Below are 18547 nucleotides of genomic sequence, written 5' to 3'. Positions count from 1 at the left end.
ATGCTTCTCTTTATTTTACTTTGTTTTCTCCTTTACTTTATGTGGGGGGAATGTTTTGAGTGTTGACCCTGGCTCATTGTGGCTACTGTAGTGTGGCATTCCTGAAACTTTTTATGACCCGCCTAAAAGGGACTTGTGTGCCAAATGAAATCTTGCAATTTATCAGCAAATATCCTTTTATAGAAATGGATGATCCTTCAATAGTGATAGACCTCATTGGAGGCAATTATCATGAAGTATCATTAAGCATTGAAGAAAGTGGTTTTTGTTTCAGTTGTAACATATTGTTAATATATGCACTTTTGGGATAACTTCTGGTGTGGAGATTGCCTGATTGTTGATGCATTAGAGTTATTTAGTATTTCCATGGTATTGTGAATATGTCAAAGTTTACAATTAGGATTTATATTACTCACTTTAATTTTTGAGGATAAACTTGATGTGTAAAGGGAAAAGTTAAAATTATGCTTATAAACTTTCATGTACTGAAGACTAGAAGTACAGAAGATGAGATGAAATAGTTTTAAGGTACTCTTTTTCTCCTGAGTGTTGTCAGTAGACGAGAGGCATCCAAATTAATTATTCTATCAGCCTGTGAAAATTATTTTTGCATCTGCGTGCACAACTATTGTGCTTAATCCTATCCCATCCTTTTGTCTCTATTTGTTTGCTCTTTCGGGAATTAACCTAGAGGATTTTATTGTCACATTCTGAGCATCGGTAGACAAAAATTATGTTAAACCTAAACATTAATTTCAAGTCCTTGCCTTTTCCTATAGCGCTTCGAAACTTTCAAGAAATAAAAAAGAAGGTATCTCTTTCCACACATTAAACAACTATTTGAACAATCATAAATTAATATAATGTCTACTGCTTGTCAAAAAATGCCATGGCAAATTCCAACGAAACTGTGGGAGATGCCGCAACTGTAACTTTTAACAAAGTCATCCGCTAATGTGCATTTCAAAGCAACAGTTGAGTGTAAAAATCATTTGCCATAGGCGAATGATTTTTACACTCTGAAATTGTTCCATTGAAAAAATGCCATATTTTTCTGCTGAGAGAATAACACGTGCTTAAAAGATATGAAATGGTTACTCTGAGAAGAAATAAAATCCAAGATTTTTAAGGTATAAACATTGAAAGAGTTGTGTACGGTCTAAGTGTCTTTCCAAGGCAGTTATCATATGGCAGAGTGAAGTGTGTTTTGGCAATGATTCACTTCACCTACTGATATAAAATGTTTTATTTACTGTAGTGTAGGCTGGCCCAGCTCATTGTTTTTAACATTGAAAACAAAAAAAATATTTCACTTGATTAGCCATTGATTTTGTCTTGATTTTGATTATTTAATTAGATTCTAGGCTGACTCTCCTTGAAGTCATTTCCTAAACTGGTCTTTGTTATGCCCGCTCATAATAATGTAGCAAATGTAAACATTTTTGTTAATTTTCCTGTAAGTGCTTATTGACTTGATATTTCCTTGCCTACTTAACTAATTCCTTATTTACTCTATATTCCAAACTTAAGATCATTTGCCATTAGGGTCACCGACATAAGTGTGTGTGTCATAGGAATGTTGGAAAATTTGGAATCGAGCAGATCACAAGAAGAAATAAGTTTCCTTGACTGGGACTCTAACCACAGGTCTTCGACTTGCTGGGATGATGCTCTAGCCAATTGAGCTATCTAGAAAACTATATTCATACACACACACACACACGCATGTACGTGGTCTGGCCAAAAAAATATATGAACTGGTGCAATCTGGCGGCCATGATGCGGCCCACTAGCGGTGCTAGTTGCATGAGACCCAATGAGCCATCTGCGCTTGGCAGATCGTCGAGCTGTGCATATGGTGTCAGTTATGTTAGTTTCTGTTGTCCTTGTATTAACTGCTCGTAGAAAATGGAAATTCACCAAATCACAGAGCAATGAATAAACATCAAACATCAAATGAAGTGCCGTAAAAGTTATAGGGAAATGACTGAAATGCTGACAGCAGTTTATGGTGGTAATGCTCTGAAGAAAGCATCTGTTTTCAAGTGAGTTAAGCATTTTAAAGATGGCCGACAAGATGTGATGAAAGATGCAAGGCCAGGACGACCTTCAATCACCTGTGTTGACAACAACTTTGATTGTGTGGAGTCCTTGGTCTTCACCGATCGTCGAAAAACCGTCCGAATGATAGCTGATGAACTGAATTAAGGAAGATCAACTGTGCACACAATTTTAACTGAACATGATGGATCCTTCACCACAATGCACCTGCTCATTCAGCATTGATTATTCACCAGTTTCTGGCAAAAAATTCAGTCACCATCCTTGGTCATCCTCCTTATTCGCAAGCTATTTCCCGAGCCCTGTGACTTTTTCCTATTCCTAAAATGCAAAAATGTGATGAGGGGACATCACTGGGAAGATGTGGACACCATAGAGCAAGAAACGACAAGAAAACTAAAATGCCAAACTGTCGAGGACTCCTAATGGTGCTTTAAACAGTGGAAAAGAAGATGAAATAAGTGCATAGCAGCGAAAGGAGAGTACTTTAAAAGGGGACCAAATCGATGTAGACTAAATTTTACAAAATAAAGTTTTTATGGCATCAGTTTGCGTATTTATTGGACACGGAAGTATGTATATATCAATTCTGATAGATTTTTAAAACATCAAAACTACATATGTGAGTGTCCTTTGTGTTTCTATTATTTAAAAATCTTTATCGGTGTTTTTATATGTTTATGCGTCGCTGAAGAGCATTCTATTTCAAAGATACACACATATATATATATATATATATATATATATATATATATATATATATATATATATATATATATATATATATATATATATACATACATACATATGTATATACATATGCACGTGAATAAATATATTAAAAAACCATAAACACAGTAATCAATCCGAAGGTCGGTTTGGTAGGTGATGGTAAAGTTCACCCAGTACTAGTTTGGACAGCATGTGAAATTCACGCATCAGGGTAGGGGGGCCAGTTCCTTTCCCTGTGCCGGTTATGGTTCCCCAGGAAGATCTGGTACCCGAAAAATGACTTAGCTTGGGTGGAGCTGCAGGTGCCCAGAGTAGTTTGTCTAGGGATCCAACCCGGGCCCTTCTGGTCAGTAGTCAACTTTACCCCCTGGACTACTGCGACCCACCCACACACACACACACAAATATATTTTGGGATATGAATCCCTAAAGTCAGTGTTTTCCACCGCTGTGAACTGAAATTAATTAGTTTTACCAATTGTGGATTCTACCATTTTTCATATTTGAATTTTAGGATATTAGTTGAAAGAGTAAAGCATCCTAGTGCATAGTCATAATGTAATATTCATCCATTGATCACACGCAAGTTTTTTTGCATAGCATTTCTTTACTTTGTAAAAATTCATTTTCCCCTGAAAAATTCATATCATGCGTAACTGAGATGGTCACATCTCCTATCTGAGATATTTAATCAGAGAACTTTTATCAAACCTTAAGCATGCGGTATAAATCTCATGTTACTTACACCGCAGGAAATTAATGTACCTATAACTATTAGCTACTGAGGTTTATTGAGTTTGTACTAAGCTTTTCATGTTACAAACCAACCGTCAATCACTATTAAGTGCATATGTGAGGTAACACTTGTTCCGATGTATGTTTTAATAAATAAATCATCAAACCAGATTATAGAGAAGAAAACACTTGGTAATTATGATGCGCTTTGGCACGTCATTTTCTGTAGCAACTTTTTTCAGTACCAATTCATTGCCTGCAATTTATGAGATGTTTACTGCACACAGTGTACTACATTCATATGCACCTCTGTCACGTATAGAATAGATGGAATTATGTGAATATGATTGGCTATTGAACATGGTTTATCAGCAGCCTCCATTCCGATTCCAAATTATTTATATGCAGTCAATGATGTGTTTCCATGAATGAAACAAAAACAGTGTGAAAATATTCATATGCATCTTCATCACACACATGGTAAACCAAACTGTGTTTATGATTGTTTTTATGTATCATTTTCTATGCACCACCTCCACATTCAAATTATCTTAAAGTATTAGGCTTTTTTGGAACATTCGAGTTAATTGAAACTCTATATTAATAATTAAGGGCATTATAGGATATTTTATTTTAAAAATATTTCATGGCATCTGGAGTAGTCTACAGTGATATTACTCTTATTGTAGGCTTTGGCTTAGAAAGTAACGTAACTTTGTGGTAGGTAGAAATATTAGTTACAAAACTTTAAAAATTCTGGTTCCAGGCCTAGGCTGAAGAATCAGAGGAACTGGAAACTAAAGAGTTGTACCAATCAATATGACCAATCGATATGATAAAAAGTCCACCAGTATTTCACTCTTCTATAAAATTTGGGGGATGTGTCCAAAAAATCTGAATCCGACATTTCATGTAGGAATACTCCCATTTTATCTTCCTAAGATATGTTCTTGTACAAAGCTACTGATTCGTCCTTTGTGTCAGTGATCATATTTACACCTCTTGCCCTACTTGACCCTCCATTGGGAGAAACTGCATTGTGAAAGCATAGCTTAAGACAGTGGTTGATTATTAGGAAGAAAACCACAAACACAGTAATCAACCCGAAGGTCGGTTTGGTAGGTGATGGTATAGTTCACCCAGTACTAAGCCCGATGTTCTGTGAAATTTAAGATGCCTAAATACTTATTTACTTTTATGAATGACTTTATTTTGTTGTCTATCAGTTTTATTTTGTTTATTTTACTACGGTGCCTCTATGAATGTGATTAGCATTATAATGTGTTTCGTCTTATCCCTCAGCTATATAGTTGTCAAGAAATGATTTTCTTGTTCTTGTGAGTGATTGTCAAGCTACCAGTTAATAAGATTATAACTTTCGACTAAAATGAGACTGCCCTTACCAGTTTTTTTTATGCCATTTTAGGCTAACAATATGTCACAAATGAATAATGAAATTGTTAAAAAGAATGGAGGTAAAGGCCCTGGTATGTGATGAAGCAAACTGAAATTTTAGATGGGGAATTAGTCAATTTAGCTTTAAAATAAATGAAATCAAAAAGAGAAAGAGACAGCAATAGTGGCCTGGCTAAAGAGGAAAATTTTCTGTATAAGAAAAAGGATGTGAAGAAATTAATAAACATGGTTGATATCACAATAAAACAGCAGAACATTAATATGAGGCAGTCTTCTCGTGCAAGAGAAAGGCAAACTCTCAAATTTGCTAGTTGTGTTATCTTCTTACCTGCCCTGGTGGCAGTGGGGTAACATGACCACCTGCCAACCCAGAGTTGTACAGTAGCCTTGTAGTTGTACAGTGTTGGACTGTAGCCTTGAAAACCCACTTGGTGAAACCACCATTGGAGTGAATCATTAATTTGATTTAAAATAAGTTGTATGGTCTCTTAATTTGATGTAAATTTGCAGTTTTCACTACTAACTTTGATTTAAGTTTTATTTCACCATTTAACACTAATTTTTTTTCAGCATTTTGTTGGTGCATGAATTTTTTGTTTAAGTGTTAATGTAACTTTGGAAAGAGTTTTTCTTGTTACCCTTAAGTACCACTCTTCATAAATTCCAATTGTAGTGCATATGAGGCATATTTTGTTCTGCACATGATATCATTCTAATTAAGTACACTTATTAACAGATCCACAGCCCTCTCAGACCTCCTTTTTTCCATGTTGTAAAATGCTTACTTCCATGAAATATTGCCCAAAAGCATAAGCTTTTCAGAATGTGGCAATGCATTAAAATAGTTTTGGTGCTACTGTAGCTATCTGTGCTGCAATAATTGTACCATGACAAATATCAGTGTCTCCAATTGGTTGGAAACCAGCCCTCTGGTTCTTCATGTACTTGCATATATATTTTGCCATCTTCCCAATACCATAATGAACCTGCCTCATCATTTTGACATTATGGTCATTATTACATGACTAATAATGCAAAAGATGAATTTGTGTGGGGATGTGGAATCCCCTGGAAAAATAAAAGTAGTCCTTAAAAAATTGGTGAAACTTACTGAGTATCTTGTAGCAGATACAATGAATACAGGAGGAGTAGAGGTCTGTAGGAGTTAGTAAGTAGTTCAGTTTTTCAAAATGGATATGTAATTGTAATTAATTATTGTTCAATATCCATCACTGACAATATATGTATATATTTTTCATTAAACATGTAATTTTGGTTTTTGAAAAATAGTGGTTGAAGTTATGTGTTGTGCCATTTTACAATACCAGGTTATTCTATTAATTATTGCTCCTCTCTAAATCTCTTGTTGGCCCCCTTGATCAATTATTAACTAGTCAATCATGTACTTTAATGAAAAAATAAATTGATTCTATTCATCAAATATTTTCTAGTCAAGAATCATTCAGTATTCGATTTATTGGGAAAAAACTAGTTTTTTGACCTCTTAGTTAGTGCATCCCCTCCCTCTTGACTTCAACTCCTCTTGCATCATGTGTATGTAAGAATAAATAATTTTGTAATTTGCGGAATGTAGCGGGTTTGGTTCACCTGCCACAACAGCCTAGAGAATAGCTTGGTAAGGACTTGCTTCGCCCCAACCTTTGCCTCTGCATTCTGCAGGCTTATTGTGGTGAGTGAACTAAACCCCTTCTCTCCCCGAGGGTCTGGGTTTGAATCCTGTTGGTAGTAGGATTTTTCAGAGGTATCCCGATCCCTACTTTAGCTCCATATTTAGAGGACCTCAGGTTGTGACTATCAACCATCTGATCCATTACAAAATGACTTAACTATGGACCATTGGTGCCTTTTATTACAAGTAGGCTGATACCAAGCCAGGGGGTTTTCTCTACCCCTCGACAAAATGCTTCTTATATTGTCTTATGCTTGCCTGGAAAGCTATGTGTAGAATAATGTACCTATGCAATGTTTTCTATGCTAATTGTTTAAAATGAACTATACATACCAAAATATCACATTGGTACAGAATTGCTTCTGAAGCAAAATTTAGAAATTTATTCCTTGCTATGAAAATTCCAATACCAATTCTTTTTCAAATGTGCTCGTATCAGTTATTTTATCATTATATGTATCTCATTCAGTATGATATAGGGTTTAAGTTGATAATTTTATATACTTCTAATATAGTTACATACATTTAGCAACTAAATGCCATCGCACTGACTGACCTGAACTATTGATACTTAATAAAACAGTATATAATTTATTAAAATGGCCTATTTTTTTGTCAATTTTCTCATTGCAATAATTTGAGACCATGTGTCCCTTTTTAAAGAACCTAAGAAAAACTTCATTTGTGCGGGGCATTTTGAAGCTCAAAAAATAAGGATGAAGGTGGTGTTCTATAATCTTGTTTAACCCTCAGTGCAAACTTGCAATCGTGGTACTAGCAAAAAAAAATGCAGGTTGTATTTTTAGTAAAATTTATCATCTTAGGAAAAATGGTATTCTCAAACTGTTGTTATTGATGTCGATATATGGTTTTTTAAGTGGATGTAAATTTTATTATTAAATAATGATACTAATAGTTTGCATCATTTGAAAAATTATGTATAAATTTCAAAGCACTAAATTTGAAACATATTTTTTGTGATATTATTTTGCCTTATTGCCAATGGTAATATAATTGTTTAAGCATTCAATAATAAAACTGCCTTTGTTATGTAAAAGAAATTGCCTGAAATAAATGTGGAAATATTATAAAAATTAGGAAAAGGTAGTGAATGGCATAATTTTTGGTCAGCCTCTATATAGTTCCACTTTGTTTTTCATACATTATACCTCTGTGTAATATTAGGGCTTTTTCATTACCGTTGGCCCGTTCATTTAGCCCTGATGTTGAACGTAACAAATGCTATGCACACATTTTTTACACTGTATGCCCTCTTGTGGGACATTTTTTACTTCTGGTCATATTTTTCACTACAAACAACACAATTTCCAGTATAATAGCAATTAATCCTTTCGAGATTCTCCTCCTGTGAATGATTTGATGAATTCACCAGTACCTCACTTGATCTCAAGGATAATTTTTCATGGGCAGCTAGGAACTGTACATAATTGGTTTCGTGTGTAAACAGATACCAAGGCACAGGGGCAAAAAATAAATTGAAGAATGCAAAGGGATCTCCAGTCGGGGATGGTGGCGCCTGCTTGGGGCCCGGTATTTATGCGTAACTAAAGCCATTAGCGCTTCAAGTATGATGGCCTTCAGAGATTACATTGAACTCCAGTGGTAGAATTACATCTGTCACATCACTCATTGTATCATCTTCTCTTTCCTGTATAACTCTTGGCATTTTCCTCTGCATCACAATCTCAGAGTCGTCTAAATCCAAACTCATATCCTCTCACCATCATATCACCCTAGTCTTAGCAGTTTCTATCAAAATAGATTCACCAAAAGGCATTTTAAAGTTTTCAGAATTAAACTGATTAGCCTTTCAGAAGGATATCACAGTGAAAAGACCACTGAGCAAAAGAAACGAGCTTACCATTAGACTGAGTTTCCCCACATGTAAACAGTTCTGTTTAAAAATTACAGTAAGATTTATACTTAATGAGAAGTATTTAAAATAGCAAATAAAAATAAATAAATTATAGCAATTTAAACAATTGCTAACATTGGAGCCATTGTATCAGCCGCATTTTTCACCCGAGATGCAAAAGCCGATATTTCAGCCTACCAAACTAAAAGGGTTAAATGCAACACCCACTTCTGTTCCAATTATTGCAATTTTTAAGCTGACAATTTTTTGTCATAGATATTATTATTGTTATGTGTTAACAGGGTTTCTCCTATAATAGTAAAACAAGTATGCTATAATAGTGAAACCTTCCACATTGTGTTTGTCATTTCCCCGATTTTCCTGCAGAATTGGCTGATATTGCATGAAATACTGAATCAGCTGATAACATAAAATGTTGTCTCTCCTCTAGCTGTTGTATATTGGGAAAGACTTACATTTTTTATACCTTTTAAATCAAGAATGTTCCCAAAATAACATCTCCAGTAGTAATAAAAGTCAGGTATCCAGTCAGATATTACTTAATCACCAGTTGATTCACCTGAAAACACTGACCCCTGGTTTCATTCTTTCTTAGGATATCGGTGGTAATGTTTAAATATGCTAATACTTCAATCATTGGGAAAATCCATAGCAGGCAGGCCTAATCAGTATCCTGTTGAACGTAAATATTGTTATGGAAACAAGAATGTTTTCATATTTGTCATTACAGATATGCTCCTTGAAAATAAGGTTTCCAATTGTTCTCAAAATATTACATAATTAAAAAATTTACATTGTTTCAACATTTACTGAGGGACAAGACTCGTTTCAATGTTGTATGATTTTCATTTGTCTCCCTGTAACTCTCAACAGCTTCTTAGTGAAGTTATTTTGAGATGGTGAGGAGAGGTGAAGGACTTGTGGTTATGACTGTAAGAGTGTAAGTAAATACTACTCAGCTACTGCGTAATAATCAAGATCCCTGGTGGTTTAGATACTGTATCACTGAAAGTACATTTCACTTCTCTTATGTGGTGGCATAAATTCCTCACATTTTTCAATATTTAAAAATACATCCTTCAAGGCAGCCCGCAAGGAATTAGTGTACACACTACACTAATGATAACTACCATTTGCCCTCAGTTGAATCCCTAAAAACTATTTCGTCGGTGTTTATGTCAAAAGTCATCCACTCTTACTTTTCTTCTAATGCAGAGTTGGTTATGAGATACTGCTGGATGATTAATCAGTATGTGTGCAATTGTAAATGAAGTGGCATAGGTTTAAATTCTCTTAAGAGTTATTCTGTTAAGAAATACAGTGCCTAATTTAGTAATCCGAGGGAATATTAGCCAGACCTTATGAAAATTTAACACCAAAACATGTGGCACAAACAGCAGGAACAGGGGAAAACAGAAAAGTCGTCTTAAAAATGTTGATATGCATATCAAACCTAATGGCTAATTGTATAGTCATAATATCTCATATAGTTTTCACTATGTAGGGTAGTAGGAAGATAGTGATTTTCCTTACGTTGTTACATATTTTTCACTAAGTGAAAAGAGTTGCTGTTTTTGTGCTGATTTTTTTGAAAACTTTACTTATTTTCTGGAACCCCAATTAGGTCTCTCTCATCGAGGGGGTAGAGTCTCGAATGCATTCTACACTGTGGCGCAAGCGTAGAGATGAACTCATTGCAAGGAGAAGGCAGGATGTCAGAGATCAAGCCAAAGAATTGGCTCCAATTGCTGCTAATAGTAAGTTATTATTTTTCATCTCCTTCTATTTTGTCAGTTCTGTCAGTGTTTCCTGCTATTATTGAATTGTGTTTCATGAATGTTACTTTTACTAAATGTATCTATTTCCTTTTTTTTGCCTTTTAAAAGGGAGTTTTAACTTAACATATTTACAAATGATAATGTGCATCCAATATAATAAATGTTCATGTTTGTTCAAGGATTTTCCTATTCATAGGCATTAAACCTTTGTACCTTACACTTAAGTAAAACTTGCCAAAAGTTTGTATAAGTTTTGTTACAGTTCATGTATTGGTATCAGCTGATAAACATACAGGAATGAGTTTGACAGAGAGCTCAAATTAATTCTGTTGCATTTAAAAAAATTCTTATCTTGGAAATTGTAATCTATTTTTAACCATGTTATTCTGCACCCTAATGTTTTTTCCATATTTTTATTATTAAATTCTTTTGTTGGAATTAAATGCAGAAGAATAATATAATTAAAGACTAATATTTGTGGGAAGGAATACATTCAGCACAAGTCACATTAATTTTCAGTACAAATTCCTTGAGCTCTTCTTCTCCACTATATGGCCAACATAATATGACACACACTTCTTCCTAATCTCAACCACTCTATTTACCACTTCCAAACCCATGTATTAAAAATGAAGTATTTCCATTATAGTTGAAAATAAGGCTGCAATGGCCTTTCACTAGAAAAGATTAACTGTATAATGTATGATCATTGAAATTCCTTATAGAGTAACCTTTGTTCATGATTGTTTGAACTTTTACTGGAGATAGTAAGTTTTTTTAGGATAGTTGAGTAGTAACAGATCTCGTCAGTTAGCCATGGCTTACATTTCGTGCTGTGAAATATTTTATGATGTGTTACTGGAAAACACAATTCAAAATTGTGTTTGAAAATTTGAATAAAAGTAATTGAAACCTTCGTCTACTGACTACGTCATAGACGTTGTTCCAGTTTTGGGACTGTAGAAGGAGCAGAAAATGCTGCAGATCCATGAGTAAGAGACCGACTTAGGTAGGTTTTATCGTTTAGGCTTGGTTACATCTACATCTACATCCTGCAAGCCACCAAAAAGGTGTGTGGCAGGGGGTGCAGCACCAGGAGGAAAGGGTAAGGGATGAGGGGATTAGGGTATTTCAAATGGATGGGGAAAGGTAAGGGGAACCTGCAAAAAATATATATATATATATATATAAAAAAAATATAAATATAAGCGTATAACCCTGCGCAGTCGCTACCTTGTAGGTTAATACTTATTATGTCGAGCCGGATCCTGGGCGATTTCGATTAAAAGAATTCTGGTCTCTTATTGTTCTCAGAAAAAATGACCATTTAAATCTGTCTGTCCTGCAGTCAATCTCTCTAATCTTACATTCGTGATCCCTCCGCCTGTAATACGTTGGGGTTCGTATTATGTTCTTGATGTCATCGGAAAAGGATCCATCTTTAAATGTTTTTAATAAGTTTAATCTATATTGTAAACGCCGCTGTGTAAGGGAATCCCAGCCTAAATTTTCTAGCAAAGTAGTTACGCTACTGCGTTGGTCATAGCAATTTTTGACAAATCTAGCCCCCCTCTGCTGAACTCGTTCCAATTCCGAAATTAAATTTATCTCTTGCGGATCCCATATACTGGCAGCATACTCTAGGTGGGGCCTGACTAGGGCAATAAAACATCGTTCCTTCACTTTTTTGTCACATTTACCCAGCACTCTTTTTACAAATCCCAATTTTTTATTAGCGCAACCGCATATTTCCCGTATGTGCTTTCCCCAGGACAGATCGTGAGTAATTGTTACACCCAAGTATTTAAAGGAATCTACCCTTGCGATTTCTGTTTGCTTCACTTTGTAACTAAATGGTGGGGTGTTACTCTTTTCCCAAAAATGTATTACTACACATTTCTTCAAATTTAATTCCAATTGCCATGTATCGCACCAAGTCTGGATTGCATTTAGGTCGTTAGCTAACGTGACTCTGTCATCGCGACTTCGAATGTCCCCATAAATCACCGCATCGTCAGCAAAAAGACGGAGCCTGCTATTAACCATGGTGCTGAGGTCATTTATGTAAATAAGAAACAAGAGGGGGCCTATGACACTTCCCTGTGGTACACCCGACGTGACCTTAACAGTATCGGATGATACACCATCCAGAACGACTGTTTGAACACGATTTTTTAACAATTGTCTTATCCAGCATATAACACTCCCGTGTATTCCATAACTTTCCAACTTAGCGAGTAACTTGCAATGAGGGACTTAATCAAAAGCTTTTTTAAAATCTAGAAATATTGCATCAACTGGAATATTACTTTCACCGGAATGCATTATATCATGAACAAATAGTGCGAGTTGAGTTTCGCAGGATCTACCTTTACGGAACCCGTGTTGGTTATTTATCAATAAATCTTGGCTATCGAGGTACCTCATTATGGAACTAACAATGATGTGCTCAAAAATCTTACAGGAGATGGAGGTGAGCGATATTGGCCTATAATTACTGGGGTCCTCCCGGTCTCCATTTTTAAAAATGGGCGTCACAGAAGCTATCTTCCAGCCACTTGGCACGCTTTCTTCTGCTAATGATTTCTTAAATATTATATTAAGATAAGGGGCAATTTCAGACGATAGTTCTTTATACACGCGAGCCGGTATCTCATCAGGTCCCGGAGATTTGTTGGGGTCGATATTTTTAAGGAGTAACTCTATTCTGCGAGTGGAAAAGTCGATTGCATGCATTGGTTGTAGAAATGCTTTCGGGAGGTTCTCTGGTGTATTCGGGGAGCATTTGTTGAAAACACTGTGGAAGAATGAGTTTAATATGTTGGCTTTGTCTAAACTACTTGTTACTTTATCCCCTTTTTCGTTGTTCAAAGAGTTTACGGTGGACTTTTTTCCCTGCACATCCCTGACGTAGGACCAAAACATCTTTGGGTTATCGTTTAAATGTTCACCTAATTTTTTCCTTTTGAATTCCGCTAGCGCCTTCCGGAATGCCTTCTTGGCAGTGGACCTAGATGCTTTGTAATTCTGTATGGTTTCGTTGATTTTATCAGGGGAGGAATCTTTAACCGCGTTTTTCATTCTGGCATGGCACGCCCTTTGCCGTCTTAGTGATTTCCGAACTTCAGAGTTGTACCAATGGGGTTTCTTATTCTCTCTTATATATTTACTAGGTATGAATCTCTGTATTGCTGAACGTGTTATCGCAAGAAAATTATTCCAGGTATCCTCGACACTCCTAGTTTTGCTTAATTCGTCAAATCTAAGAAAGGAACAGTTTAACTCATGTTTTAGGCCATCATGGTCAGCTTTATTGAATAAATAAATTTTTCTCTTAGGTTTGTTAACTTTTTCTACGCTTAGGGAAAATTTAGCGTTTACAGCCCTGTGATCACTGATTCCATCAATAACTCCTACATTTAAGACTCTTTCGGGTATATTAGTAGCTAATAGATCAAGAGTTAGTTATCAGTAAGGGTTAGTATCAGTACTTATTTTCACCATACTATGGTCTGATATACCTAGGTCACTAACAGTTGTTACTACTTTTTCTTGGTTAAGGTTGGTCACAGCGTAATCAATTAGGGTGGTGGATGTGGGAGTGACTCTGGTAGGATTATAAATAAAATCTTCCATGCCGCAAGTTTTGAACAAATTCAGTAATTTGGATCTGTAAGAGGAGTCAACTAAGAGATTACAGTTGAGGTCACTGTTCAACACGAGTAACCGGTTGTTTGCATATAAGGAGCAAAAGAGTTGGTCGAGTTATTTAATAAATGTATGAAAATCACCAGTTAGTGATCTATGGATGGAAATGAGCACGAGCAATCCCATTGGAGTTTCATGGAAACACACTGCACATTCAAAATTTTTTTCTTCCTTCACAGGCACGTCAATTGAGTTAATTGTACCCTTTGTTCTACTATGCACGAATATGGCCACACCTCCATTTTTATACATGGTCTGGCAGAATGAGGACACTAGGGAGTAATTTGAGAGTGAGATAACCATTAGTTCTTCATATTTTAACCAATGCTCAGTAATACACAAAATGTCTAGTTCACACTATTTTATAGCCACTTCCAGCTGGTTTACTTTGTTCCTGAGGCACTGAATATTAACTTGCATGATTGTTAAAGGCTGCCTAATTTTAACTAACCCTTCGAGGAGGTCAGGTGGGCCTTCAGAAAAAAATACCTACTGGCACAGACATGTTTCGGCCAAAAGTCGGGACTTTTCACTACATCTTTTAAGTCTTCACCAACAGATACATGAAAAGAGGTGAGGTGCCTCTAGATACCTTCAGTTGCTTGATCTCAAAGTACTTGCCAAGTATTTTGCTTGATACATACTTTTTATTTGCTTCGATTGTCATGTCTTCTGTGAATCCCTGAGCGTGTATGTGGACCATTATCGGTAGCCCGACTAAATCACTGTCTGAGTTTGATGTCCTCACAATCAGCTTTGGCCGAGGTTTCCGCTTATTTGAGACCATGGTGTAGCCCTCATCATCTTCTTTCCTCATGTTGCATGTAGTGGTATGTGGTTCTACAGGCGGTGGCTATAAAAATTCCTTTGTGAGCAACGGAAGAGTACGGCAGCGTCACCTTAGGAGCACGCTCATTATTATTAGTATTACTATTAGTAGCTATGACTTGAGAATAATTAAAACATTCCATGTTACTTTTCTTCTCTTTCACAGTTTTTGCGGGATGTTGCAATCGCTCACTTTCCAATGAGTTAGTGATCGATATTTTAATGTCACCCAGTATTTCCCTTGTTTTCTCAGTCGTTTTCAGTGGACTTATTTTTAGAATGGTAATTTCCTTAGACTGGTTATTTATTAAATTCAAACAGACCGTTAGCTTGGCCTATAGATCTGTCACTTTTGTAGGACTTCTTGTTTCTGTCTTGTTTCCACTCAATTTTTTTAATTGCGTCACATGGACCAAACAAACACTTTTCACATCGATAGAGTAATTGCAAGTTGTTAGCTTTGGAATTCCCCACTGATTCCGTTAGACCAATACATCCGTAATGGAAAAATGAAACAGCCAAATCCACATTTCAAATATAGCTAGTTTTTAGGCATATTTTTGGAGCAAATACCACAGTTATTACCAGAAGTCGCCATCTTTCCATTCATCCCTCTTAGTAAATCAGAACCAGAGCGAAAAAATTTCAATGCCCGTGCCACACATGGGCAAGTCAATTTTGTGAGGAAGAGGTTGCCTGTGTCTGACACGTGCGTGTCAGGCTAGTGGTTAAGGCAATAAGTGCATGATTCATCTTTTTTCACTTTATGATTTTATTTTATTTTTGTACATTTTTGTGCTGTTATTATAGAAATCTCTCAGTTCATTTTAATTTACATTTTATGGCACTCTTCCTCAATATGTTATTCATTGATACTTTTCTGGCCACTGAATAGTTTTGTGTGCTTCTATCAGTATATTATTTTTTGTGCTCATTCAGGAGTGACAGCTGGTGGAGTGAAGACTAACCCTGAGGAAGAGGAGGCACAGGTGAGGAGAGCTGCAGAAAGGGAAGGCAGGAGGAGCCGGAGGAGAAGGGCCAGGCAGATGGCTGCCCGTTCTACCAGTGGTACATTGAAGCATTATGAAGGAATGTCTAGTGATGATGAGCAGACAGAACTAGAAGTGGTTGCTTATCGCAAGCAGAAAGGTAAGGATAAATCATAGTTGTGACTAAATTACGTAAGGCTAATGTTAGGAATAATGTCAAAATAATTAGAACTCTTCATGATTATTAGTTAAGTAATAAGATTAGGCTGCTAGAAATACTGCAGTTGAGTGCATTGTGATTAAACACATTGTGATGATTTTGTACTTATTCCTACGATGAGATGATTCATTTAGTCCTTTACGGTTGCTACAAAGTTAATGGATTTCCATGTGTATATTTGATGGTCACTCTGAACTCTAGTGATTGTAAGCCTTATTTTAATTAGAGCTTAGCCAAAATTGAAATGAAAAAAATCAGTTAGGAAACCAATTTCAGCCTACTAAGGGTTTCATGAACTGAGACCTTATATAAGAGTATAATATCATTGTAGTTGCCATTAAATATTTTTAGATCAAAGTATTATACTGAAATAACTATGTCTAGTATTGCAAGGGAATTTTCATAGCAATTCTCCTGTGTACAATCATGGTTTTTAGCACCTGAACTTCATGTGAACAATAACTGACATACTCAAAGGGCAATTGCATTTCTAAGTCAAAATAATGTAATTATCCGTGAACAAATTTACATCATATAATGCCACTTTTTGCTATTGCTTAGTGTCACTTCAAGTAAAACCTTGTGTAGCTCGCCAAATGTGTTGGGAATTATGCATTTGTGTAATGTTCAAATCAGTTAGATAAGCACTTTGAATTGAATTTAATAATTTGTTGTTTTGATTTGTGTAAAAATTATATGAAATAAATTATATGAAAATTATAATGAATTAATTTAAACTGATATAATTGTTACATTATTATTATAGCCTATTAGTATTACTCCTCCCATATCTCACAAAAGGGTCCTGTATGTATAATTTATCATCAACTGGTACATCTAGTGTGCTATTTATTGTTACATTAACAATATACTAAGTATTGCATAAGATGATTTATAGTAGTTTTTATGGGAGGCGACTGACAACTAAGGTCATTTGCACCGATGGATGGGCAAGGAAGGGTGGGAAGAAACCCGGCGTCGGCAATTAGCCTACTCTTGTTGAATGTTCCATCCGACGTACGTCATTCTTACTCAAAGTGCTTTCCGCAAAGCACCTCAAGTAGGGATCGGGATACCACTGAAAAATATTTGTCCTCAGGATTTGAACCCAGACCCTCTTGGTGGGAAGCCTCTACGTTAGTCACCACACCATCTTGATCCCCAGATGATTTATTTATTTAGAGCATGCAAAAAAATGTTTCAGCATAAAACTGTTTTGTTTATATGTATGGATTAAACTTGAACACATTAATCTTTGCTATAAAGTCTGCTGTCAGATATTAGGAATTGTAAATGTGGATGATACTATACTGTGGTTTGTTAATGTCATCCAAACATTGAATGTACCAGGTCTGTTCTAAAAGTATCGCGACTTGTGTTTTTTTTTTCAAAAATTATTTATTTATTCATGAATATCTATTTTGTCCCCTACAAAGTAGTCCCCATTAGATATTATACACTTGTGCCAACGTTTTTTCCAATCCTCGAAGCCCTTCAAAAAATCATTATTTGTGATCTTGTTCATCTCCTCCTTCGATGCAGTCTTTATATCATCAGTTGTAGTGTAGTGTCATCCTTTCATGGGCCTCTTCAGTTTTGGGAACAAGAAAAAGTCACTGGGGGCCGGATCTGGGGAATGCGGTGGCTGTGGCATCATTAGTGTGTTGTTTTTGGCCAAAAATTTGCACACAAGTAATGATGTGTAAGCAGGGGTGTTGTCATGGTGCAAAAGCCAATATTTGTTCTTCCACGAATCCAGGCGTTTGTGGTGGATTGCTTCGCGCAAATTGTGCATACTTTGCAGGTAGTATTCCTTATTTACCATTCTACCCTGTGGCAAGAACTCATTATATACCACGCCCCTACAATCAAAGAAAACTGTATGCGAAACTTTCACATTCTACCAAACTGGGTGTGCTTTTTTTGGTATAGGCTTGTGCTGCAGCTTCCATTAGGATGATTGAGCTTTAGTTTCCACGTCATAACCATTAACCTATGATTCATCACCAATCATGACCCTCTGGAGCAAATTATGGTCATTCCGGACAGAGTCCAACACCTCATTAGCAATGTTAATGCACTGCTGTTTTTGGTCGAAATTGAGCAATTTTGGTAAGAATGTCGCGGCGACCCGTGTCATAGGCGCGTGTCACGGCAATGGCACAAGCCAATCGATATGTTTAGGTCCTCCGTAACTTCTCTAGCGGTGATTCGACAATTGGACAATACTATTTTCTTCACTTCATCAATGTTTTCATCTGTTGTTGACATGCTCGGGCATCTGGCACGGTCTTCGTCATTCACATCTTCTCGGTCCTCTGAGAACATTTTGTACCACCGATAAACGTTGCTTTGGTCCAAGGCAGCTTCTCCATATGCCACAGTCAACATTCTGAATCCGTGTGCTTACTTAATTTTGTTTTGTGCACAAAATTTGACATAGGTTCTTTGATCCATTTTTTCGAACAGGCGAAAATCAAAGACCAGCAAAAA

The 18547-nt window shown here is 36.1% G+C and overlaps 1 protein-coding gene across 1 annotated transcript in view; it reads left to right on the top strand.

Annotated features, from left to right (window-relative positions):
* Positions 1 to 18547, top strand: part of LOC139691028 (PAX3- and PAX7-binding protein 1) — a 43270-nt gene that overhangs the window by 14764 nt on the left and 9959 nt on the right. Inside the window, exons 9-10 of the mRNA XM_071588751.1 lie at positions 10156 to 10288; positions 15785 to 15994. Of these exons, the coding sequence (XP_071444852.1) occupies positions 10156 to 10288; positions 15785 to 15994 (343 nt within the window). The remainder of the gene's footprint in view (positions 1 to 10155; positions 10289 to 15784; positions 15995 to 18547) is intronic.

Source organism: Hetaerina americana, unplaced genomic scaffold (assembly GCF_022747635.1).
Source record: "Hetaerina americana unplaced genomic scaffold, ioHetAmer1.1.p SCAF_1, whole genome shotgun sequence".
In the NCBI taxonomy this organism is placed as follows: Eukaryota; Metazoa; Arthropoda; class Insecta; order Odonata; family Calopterygidae; genus Hetaerina; species Hetaerina americana.
This window is presented reverse-complemented; position numbering and strand designations above follow the sequence as displayed.